The following is a 10512-nucleotide window of genomic DNA, read 5'->3' on the forward strand; positions in this document are numbered from 1 at the left end:
GGAAATATAATAACATAAATATGCTATCAGGATAGGGAAACTAATAAATGATATCATATAGTATTTGGCTTCTTATTCCATCATCATATGTTCATCAAAGTATATATATATATATATATATATATATAAGTATATCATAATAATGGTTTCACTACCACCATCCCTCCCGCACTGCCACCCCCCCCCCCCTTTCCCAGTCCCACCACCATCGCTGCCGCCACCCTCTCCCAAAGAAATATAGAGAATTTATGCTCCGAAATTGAAGTACCAAATGGATTTCTTGTTCTTGAAATATTTTAGATCAATACAACTAAACAATTTTAATTTCTTGACCAAAAATCTATTTGTTAACTATTTTTTTTTTTATAAAAATCAATCCGGTATTGAACTAAAAAATTGTATCAAATCAAGCCTGTTCCATTAAAAATTCATTAGTTCCCAACACCAAAATTGCATGTAGCCCAAAATTACAAAGGTTGCATTTTGAACTTCTAAGTGCTCATGCAGCAAAACCAGAATGAACATATGAGTGGTTCGTGTAGCAAAACCAGGTGTTTCAATCGAAACGGCTCCAACTTAAGTCTCAATTTGCAACCTTTTCCGACTTATATTTTCAAACCCATTTTCTCTTGTGGTGGTTCTATAATCTTTTTAAACTGTCAGGTAGAACTATAGGATAAAAGTTCATAGCATTAACTATAGGACAGAGTTAACTACAGCCATTGGCCATGGGAAACCTTGAGCTGCTACTGCAAAATGCAAATACACAGGAATTATCTACTTATTTCAGTTGGCAACTTTAGCCTCCTGGGGCAAATGGGTTTGTGCAATGTGTATATCCTTTTGTGCTTAAGTCTAATATGCTTTCTGTTGTCTCGGTTATTTCTTGAAATTGTCTATGTTGTTTTTCTTTTCATGCTATTAATAAAGACATCAATGTTACATCAAAAGACCCAAGAACCATCCAAAAGAAGAGACAATGCTCAAGTATACATATAAATGGAAGACAAATAAATTCCAAAATACAATCCAAGGATCACTCTTACAAGAACGAGCCTGTCTGCATTAGTTCATCCTAGCATACATTAATACCCAGAGTAAACTTGCCAGTTGTCACCACAGAGTGAACTTATCAAGATCATGGAACTCGGGTTATTTCTTTTAAGTAGTGACACAAGTGGTTTCACAGCTCACCAGTGATGGGAATTCAATTGGCACTTCAGAGACCCCTACTTCCCATAGAAAGGGGAAATATGTTCATGAAGAGATTATGTCAGCATGAAGTGATAACTGGCCCAGCAAAAAGGGAACTGAGTAATATATCTCCCCAGCTCCCCTTGCCCTCCCTCTCCCTCAATCAACACTTTCTCTTTCTGTTCGCTGTATTAAGGAACGCAAAACCATCTCAACCTCACCAAGTGGTTGCCCAGCAAAAAGCTTAACTTGTCCTTTCCTCACAACAACAACCTTCCTTACATTTGACTTGACTGACTCGTTCAGTTCCTGAAAAGGTATTCAAAAAAAGGAAATCCAATTATCAGATCACATGTTGGCTCTAAATTCACATGCGCATTGATAGATAGATATTGAGTTTCAGATTAATCAAGAGCAAAGGATAGATTGGTTTGCCTTTACAATGAAGCATTAAGAGTAATGGTATGGCCAGTGACTCTCAAGCTGAAATCTTAGGTGAGAGTTGCATTAATCTATATGCCCCACGTTCATTTCTCTAGGGTTCATTCTTGTTAGGATATAAGAGAAATTTTGATTCTCTCACAAGGGATGTAAGTTGGTGCTTTGATAACTTAACATGCATGAGTACCTACTACCTATAGGTCAGTTGGGCAGTTTGAGGATTCTGCGCCAAAAAAAAGTGGCAGATAAGTAGGGCAGTGCAATTCACTCTTTTGCAAAGAAGTCCACCTGGGAATGCATAACATCCAAACGAGACAATGCATATTTGGAGTATTTCACTGAACCCCTGAATCCATAAAAAAGAAAAGGGAGGGTTTCCAGATATTGATCAAGGAAATCCCATATGCGAACACTCTGTAATAACCCCCCCCCCCCCAAAATGCCCTTCTTTGTTTGGGCAGGGTCCAATAATGTTTCAACCAAGCAAATGCAGTGTTCTAATTGCGGGGAGTGAAGATATGAAATGGACAAGAAAATTTTGGCATTTATAATGCAATACCAAGTTTAGATCCTCACTTTTATTGATAAAGGAACAACGTTGGCACTGCAATCACCGAGATCTTCAAAAAATGATTCCAGTAGATAAGAAAAATTAGTAGCATCAGTGCGGTCCTCAAAAGCAACAGTATAAGATGCGCAACTTGTGTCCTGTGGATTTGAACTGATCTTTAGGGAATAAAGTCCTCTTTGTCCTTCACAGTCAGAACCTCTATTTAAAAGAATACCCTGGAAGAAATAACAGCTGAAATATTATAAGGAAGCCTTCTAGAACCCCCAAAGAGTAACTTAATATTTAATTATAAAAAAAGGTGGAAAACAGATCAGGGGAGCAGTGGTGTACTTACTAGGGCATAAGGAAGCTTCAACCACCAAAAATCATTCTCAATTTCTCTAGTTTCTGAAGGCAGACTGGAATTGCCATTGCCACTCAATGAAGCCCGGCTATAGCACACTCTGGAAATGTTCTGGTTTTCTTTTGTTAAGCTTTGAGATGCTTGTGTCTTCAATTTAGTCAATTCTCTTGGTTTTGTTAATCCAGTGAAATGCTTTTCATAGTTGGTTTCTTGAACGCCACCTGTAAAATTTACAAGTAACCGGAAGCCACTGAGAATATTGTGATATTTTGAGTTCTTCAAACTCTGTGAATGATAAGGATGCAAAAATATATGGATTATCATGAGATGGACTGTAACTCTGTAAGAGAATAAACTCAATAAAGCATATAGCAGCCAATTGGGAGAAATCCCGGGAAAGAGGTTTACTGGCATTTAACTCAATGGACTATCAGTCTCAAATTATAATTACTTACCAAATAAGGACAGAAGCAACAGCAAGTAGCTTTATGAGATGAGCAATTTTATCATTTTCAAATTTATGTGGAACTATGATGTATTGGAGTGAAAGCAGAACTTCAAACAATCATTTGTGCAACCATGCTTTTGAGTTAGAAGACACTTGCATTCTTATAACCATTGGAGCGTCTTACTATAATAGCCTAATTTGGAATTGATCATCCAAAATATAACAGCAGATATAAGAACCATAACCCCCGCCCCCGAAGCTCGTTCCGATTGCAGAAATAAATAAACAAATAATTGCAATGTAACAGAATGGGAGAACAATATGTACCTTATATCACCAAATACAAGCTTGTGTGCACTTCTCTTTACTTATTTATTTATGTTTGTAACTCGCCCAACAATTCGTTCACAACATACTATTGAATATTTATGTCTGCTCTGCATTTTTAATCCTTCTCCTAAATTTGATCAATTTAAAATAGATTTTTGAACCATAAAGATTCACACAATACAGAGTGTAGGATAATGTCTCCATTTGTTCTATCTACACGACTTCTTAGGTTTACCCAAGCTTTTCTATCAATGAGTTCACATGGAGACTGTTTAATCAAGTTTCAAGAAAGAAATCAATAGCCAACAGCAACTTGCAAACTGAGACAAGAGTAACCAAAATAACTTTAAGGAAAAACATTAAAGGAAGCTAATTGGGTAAAAAATTAACAGAATAAGCAACAAGATAATTGAACAGATCTGATCTCATTCAGCACTTCAATAAGGTTTAGGAACCTTACCAGTCCCGGCTCCAGAATTCTCAACTCCATTCCTAATCTCCCTTCTTGAACTCCCCCCCTCTTTCTGCAACTTCTTACCAACAGATTGGGAGGAACCCAACTCATTGACTAGAGTTTCTTTTCTCCTCTGCTTAGTTTCAAGCCCCTCTCGCATATTTTCTCCCGATGTCTCATTAGTCAAGCAGTGCAACTCTTTCTCCATCTTTGGAGACACAGTCTTCCAAGAATCACTATGGGATAGGTCTAGCTGCTTTTCTTGGCCTGATAAATCCAAACCATTATTACGATTATTTCCATCAATTGGAGATTGATCTCTTATTGTAGCTCCTCTGCTATTATCATTAGGCAAACTAGAGTGCTTTGAACCATTAAAACCTTTTGTTTTATTTTTATGGCCAGCCAGGGAGCTTCTGAACTTGAGTTTTTTCTTAAATACAAGTTCCCCAACTTTCTCTTTTGTTTCAGATTTCTCTGAATCTTTTCTATCTTCAACCTTTACTGAACCAATCAAATAACTAATGGATGCCATTGGTAATTTCTCCTGCCTCTTTTCTAACTTTACCAAGCGCTCATTTACTTCTTCTTGAATTGAATTTTTATTTTTAGCTTCCTCCAGACCATTTCCCAAGGCATCTTCCAAAAAAGAGTCCACCCCATTGGCCCTCAACTTCCTTGCTTCATATTCCTTAGCTTCCCTAGCCATAGCCCTAATTTCAACTATTTTATCTTCGAATTGGGACTTATCCACATAATTTACATCGCCAGGTTTAGAGCCAAGAAAATTTTGGCCAATTCTTTTCAACAAAAAGTCCTTTCTCTTCCCGTTCTGCATTTCCAGCAAAGAAACCAACGATTCAGCCTCCGTTTCACCATTTCCAGTCTCCCGACCCATATCAGCGGAGCCCAATACCCAAACAGTACATACCGTTTGAAAAATAAAAAGACCGAGGAAATAAAATGCCAATTCAAGCACTGACCTTGAAGAAACAACACCAATAGCATTAGAAACTCCGGCTTCGGCAGTCTGAGGAGCACAAGAAACGAGTGACTCCAACTGTATTTCAACATTTTCTTCTTCTACTTGTCGAATCATATCGAGTGAGACCTCTTCGAAAAACCCTTCATTGTAAAACTCAAGCTGCTGGTCTCGGAGGATTTCTATGCTGTAGGGCTTCGTTAGGGTTTTCAAAATCTTAGGGCGTAAATGATTCTTTCTCTTCGCACGTTTTGATGGAGAGCGAAGAGAAACAGAAGCTAGGGTTTTACTAGTAATAGTAATAGGTTTGTGAACAGATGGGGGAAAGTTGGTGAAGGCGCAGAGCGCCCACGCCATTGCTGGGCAAGGTGGGGAGATACAGTGTTGTCGTTTTCGTCACCTCATCTCATCACTTATCCACGTTGAGGCTCTTTGGATCTGATTAGGGCTGAGCAGCGTTGAAGAGTCAATAACGTCACCCACCTTCTTCTTTGAAATTACATTTATTTTTCCATTAACAGTACCAGAGCATTTGGCGGGAGGCTGAGAATCGTATAGCCGTTAGGAGTCGCCGGTCCCTTCCAACTTTCATCGTTTTCGTACTTGTTAGAGACTCCGGGCGTTCAGGGTTTTAAAACAAGAATCGGCATCGGAATCGGGTGGGTTACGGGTGGTTCCGATTCAAAGCGTCCGCGGTCGGTAATGTGAATCGGTCCATTTGGAACGCGCAAACCGAACCGGGTTCGGTTCATTCATCATTTTTAGAAATTGATTATATTGGATCAGAATCGGTTGTGACTAGTCTCATATCTGATCGATTCTCGATCCAAAACCCTAAAATCATTGAGTTGTCAGATCTGATGATCGATTATAGGGTTTTTGGGACTAATTCAATCCCCTATTTTAAATCCTTGGATCCATTCTACCCAAAAAAAATTCCTTGGGTCTATTTTTCAGCGCAATTTCGATTTTTTGAAGGGATTGTCTAAATAACACATCTACAACTGTATGTAGACCTTGATATCTTCATTTGATTGTCCCTTGTCATATTCTGTAAAGTTTTTTAAGTCAGCATACAAAAGGGTTTTCAAAAATAAATTGAAAGTGATTTATCGTTATGTCATCATCACAAATTGTCGTTGTATTGCACAAGTTGGTGCATGCTCCCTAGGAGGTCAAGGGATCGATTCTCCTGGACTGCATATTGTGCCAAAAAAAGGCACCTTTCTCCCCCTCCCCCCCTAGTTGTAGATTGTGGGCTTGTCTTAGCCTTCCCCTTAGCTTGTAGTTGGCCTATGGGCCCTTGAGTAGGAGAGTCCAAAAAACAAAAAATCCTCAACTAAAAAAATACGTTATATAAAAAATAGAAAAAAAATAGTCAGGATCAGCTCAAGGGTTGTCAAAGAAAATCCCTTTTTTTTAAACACTAATAAGTGCTAAGGCCAGTGAAACTTTTTCTATAGGACACTCACATGGTTCGAGTAAGTGGAATTGACAACAGGATTGGCCTCCACAAAGTTCCATTTTGATTACGACTCAATCGGAATAGGTCAGATGCGTGAATCTTAAAATTTCAATTGAACTATGCTATAATCAGGATCAAAAGGTTTCTTTCATAAGTTTCTTTGAGCTGTTAGGGGAAAGTTTTGCTAGCACTCTCTCTCACAAAATGATCTCATTGCCCTTTTATGTATAAAACCATTTTGTTGTACCTCATTAATGTGCTTCCTTATAGCCTCACTCAAAAACCCTCTCCCAAAATTTATACAATGACATTTAAAACATATAAGGTTTGAGCTTGGAAGTATCAAATTCCCATCTTATGATTTGTACAACTACTTCATTAACAATTTCAGGTGCCATTACATTGTAGAATGAAGACTGCATATGGTCTTCTACCTCCTAGCAGATTGATGAGCATCAATGCTTACCCCATTTTGCTTTGGTATTTTGACTGTTGAATTGACAGAACCCCATACACATCTCATTTAATATGGCCCACCATGTACATTTTCCCTCTTTTTCCTCTTTTATTGAAAACTAAAATTTGTCATAAAAAACTACGAGAAAGCTGTTGTAGTAAATAACCAAAACCCTATGGCTTTGTTTGGTTGTAAAGGAAATATAAAAAAAAATAAGGGGAAAGGTTTTGTACACGATCGTGTAAATCATGTACATGAGAAGGTCTCTCACAAAAAGTTGGAAAAGTCATAAATACTCACCCATTAATTAATGCCTTGAAACTCCCACCCTCTCATATACACGGTTTACACGACAAAAATAAATAAAATATTTATAATTCATATAAAATCTATTTCACTTCCTAGGTAAAGATTTGTATTTCTCTTACAATTAAAAACCGAAATAATTTTCCTTGTAAAATATATTTCATTTTTTTTTTTTTGAGAAATATTTATATTTTCCTTGCAACTAAATGAAGCCTACATGTCGTTTGATTTTAAAGCATGGGATGGATTGTCACGACGTTAGAGTGTGGTTTCCCACTAATGAGGGGGTGGGTGATTGAATTATCCAATATGGGATGTTTAATGAGAGAATGTGAGGGGTCCACAGATGAGACACAACAGGGATCTATGCATGAATCTATACATTAACGTCGTTAGTTTCGTTTTCCCTCAGGCTACGCTTGATTGCAAGGGAAATTAGAGGGAAGAGAACTAAAATTTTTAAACCTAAAAAAGAAACTTTTGTAGTCATCATCTCATGTGACCATATCACTAACTCTAAAGCATTCCATATTTGGTTATTTCACTTTACTTTACATCCAAATTCCTTTAATCTGAAAAGTGAAAAAAATATTATATGTAAAATGTATCATTACTAAATATAGTAAACAATTTAAGTAGTTTGTACAATCACATCGAGTAATGATTATAAAAGTTTATTTTTTAGATTTAAAAATTTTCACTTCCCTTTCCTTTAATTTTCCTTACAACCAAACATTGCCTAAAATCTTAACCTTTTTCAATTTCATTAAAAAACCAAGCGCTTCTGCAACTATTTTCCACATTCTCGAAGGAAAAAGTATAGGAAAGCCAACAAGGCACTTTGTTTGGGCCAAGACGACTAAGCTTTTCCAAGTCCGTACCCAATAGGGTCCATATTTTGACCCAACCATATTTAGTGGCTTGGAGTAAGTTCCATGACAATCAACAAGCAAGTCCTATTAGAGGGATCAGGCTCCTCATATGATCCCAACACCCAGGGAGTGTCCGGTGAGGCATCCATTAGCACTAGGATGTTGGGTGTGTCGGGATGCGAGTTTGCCCCACACAGGCACACATCCCCGCACACCTAGCAGCCTAACGTCATTGAATGCCTCACTGGACACTCCTTGGACGCTCCTAGGAGCCAAACCCCTATTAGAGTGAGTAGGTCTAATTCCCTCTAAAGCAAAAGCGATGACGATGAAGGGCACATTAAGATCCAATTACAGTTCTCAATTTCTATCAATTATGGGCAAAATTCTCAAATTTGTAATTCTAACTCCAAGTCCAAAATTGGAGAATTGCCTGTTTGAGTTAAAATAAAACCGCAAGCGTACGGGTCAATTGTAGCTACGGGTCGAACACGAGGAGATATACGCCACTCTATTTAACTAACTTAAAAGTAATGCAAAATGAACCAAATTAAAGTGTTAAATTAAACTAATTAAACTAACGAAAATCAATGCATCCTAACTCATAAGCATCTAACAAAATTAAGGGATTAAATCGGCGTCCTAACACATGAGCATCTAACCTATCAAACTAAAGCGAATTGAAAGGAATAAAAATACAGCCACACATACTAACCACATAAAAAGAAATAAGGGAATAAAAATGCATCCATAAACCACAACCATATAAAATTAAAATAAAAGAAATAGAGGGGGAAGAAGAAGAAGATAGAGAGAGATATAGGAGATGGAGAATGAGATTGAGAGTTTAGATAGTAAAACCTGGATGTGCTTGCATGAATGTAAATGAAAAGCTTGAATACTTGCATAAACTTACCATGGCCTCCTCTTCTAAATCTTCAAGTCTTGTCATCAACTTAAGAACTTAGACTAGAAGGCTTAAAACCTAAACTAGAATTAAGAAATTACAACCCAATTGAAGACTTAAATTGAAATTAAAGCATAAACTAAACCTATTATAAGCATTAACTAAAAATTATAAAAGCAAACTAGAACTTAGAAAAGCCAAAAATCACAAATTAGAAGGAGAAGAAGAGAAGAAATTTCACTAAGTGAATGAGCAAATTTTTTACAAGAGAGGTAGGGGGTATTTATAGGTGGAAGAGAGGAGAAGAGAGAAGATGGAAGTGTAGGAGAAATATTCCCTAAGAAAAGAGAATATTCTCTTCTCTTTCCTCTTTTACAACGCCTGAATCCTAAGAAAAAGAAAAAAATAGAAAGAAGAAGAAGTGAAGATTGTTTACATAGAACTTCTATTTCAGAAAAATAAACTTCCAATTTTAACAAGTGCTTCTTTTCTTTTGTAGATATCTTTCCAAGCAATAAAATCAAAGCATCTTTGATTTTTCAACCTTCCATAGATGAGAAAATATAAATCTATCCCAAGTAGAATTTCAGAAGTGCCCTTGAGAAGTTGGAGGAGAGAGAGAGTAAGGGTGATGACTAGGATTCCTTCAAGAATAAATAAAATACCCATTCTGTCCTTCAGAAAACGTGGAGCATGGGGTGCTTATATAGGTCTCACCATTGTGTTCCTTGCGAAAAATCACACAAAATAGACCCAAATTTCATCCAATTCGGAGTTGGGGAGCCCAAGATATCTCAAGTTGAAGTTGGACTGTCCAGAGCCTTCCAAATGGAATCTTTACAGGAACTTCTGATAATTTCATTAAGGCCCCTAAAATCCGAACTTTCGTTTCACTTTGTTCCCATCCGACTGTCAATAATTATAAATAAACCCCTACAGACCATTTTCACGCATCGTTACGGAAACGGCCATAACTTCTTCGTTTCAACTCGGAATTAAGTGCCGTTTGAACCATTGCGAAGCTGACTCGATGGGCTATGCATCCATGCCATTAACACCTTTAAACAGCTTAAAAACGTTTCCTTAGCATCATCTCTTCCATTTTCTCAAGAATTCACCTAAAACCTGAAAAGCACAAGAAAGCACCGAGTAACTCTGTCCAATGTGGTAAAATGTATGATTTATGCCCTAAGATTTCACACATAAATGTGCTTATCAGATTCCCCCATACTTGAATGTTACTTGTCCTCAAGTAAAGCAAAAACAAAAACTAACCTAGAATGCAGAAAATCCTAACTCACTTTCGTAGGAATCACGGTTGCACTTAGCATGTGCAACAAGCCTTTTAACCCCTAGGTTACCCCTAGTGGACGAGTTGTGTCTCGTGAGTGTTTGCAGTGAATATACACCCAAAATTCAATTGTAAATGAATGATGTAAATTTTAATCATGGCATAAGTAGGACAGTGCACATAATCCCAAAAAGTGCTCAACTAAAGATCAAGGAGCCCAAGGTTCCCCCACACTTGAATTTTATTACCCCACATCAATTCAAGTAACAACCATGCATCAAGTTCAAGGGATCTCCTCATATTTTCTGAACACTACTCACCTTCAAGTAAACCCCCCATAGCATCGATGGAACCAAAGACTTAGGCATTGAGTAATGTTGACCATACTTTTTTTTTTTTTTTCAGGCATTAAGGCAAAAGTTTTTTTTTCTCAACCACAAACTCGATTTCT

General features: G+C 37.2%; 1 protein-coding gene across 1 annotated transcript; it reads right to left on the bottom strand.

The window, feature by feature from the left end:
- Positions 1 to 923: 923 nt before the first annotated feature.
- On the bottom strand, positions 924 to 5357 carry LOC122660436. The gene is made up of 4 exons (XM_043855744.1): positions 3788 to 5357; positions 2541 to 2770; positions 2212 to 2421; positions 924 to 1503 (listed from the first exon to the last, which is right to left on the bottom strand). The coding sequence occupies exons 1-4, from the start codon at positions 5118 to 5120 to the stop codon at positions 1354 to 1356; spliced, it is 1923 nt and encodes a 640-aa protein (XP_043711679.1). The 5' UTR covers positions 5121 to 5357; the 3' UTR covers positions 924 to 1353.
- Between the last annotated feature and the right edge of the window lie 5155 nt (positions 5358 to 10512).

Source organism: Telopea speciosissima, chromosome 4 (assembly GCF_018873765.1).
Source record: "Telopea speciosissima isolate NSW1024214 ecotype Mountain lineage chromosome 4, Tspe_v1, whole genome shotgun sequence".
In the NCBI taxonomy this organism is placed as follows: Eukaryota; Viridiplantae; Streptophyta; class Magnoliopsida; order Proteales; family Proteaceae; genus Telopea; species Telopea speciosissima.

Excerpts from the sequence above, each read along its gene's own strand:
- LOC122660436 (XM_043855744.1), bottom strand. The coding sequence starts at position 5,120 with ATGGCGTGGGCGCTCTGCGCCTTCACCAACTTTCCCCCATCTGTTCAC. Across the intron at positions 2,422-2,540 it reads TGAAGCTTCCTTATGCCCTA|GGTATTCTTTTAAATAGAGG; the intron begins GTAAGTACACCA and ends TATTTCTTCCAG. Across the intron at positions 1,504-2,211 it reads TTGTTCCTTTATCAATAAAA|GAACTGAACGAGTCAGTCAA; the intron begins GTGAGGATCTAA and ends ATACCTTTTCAG.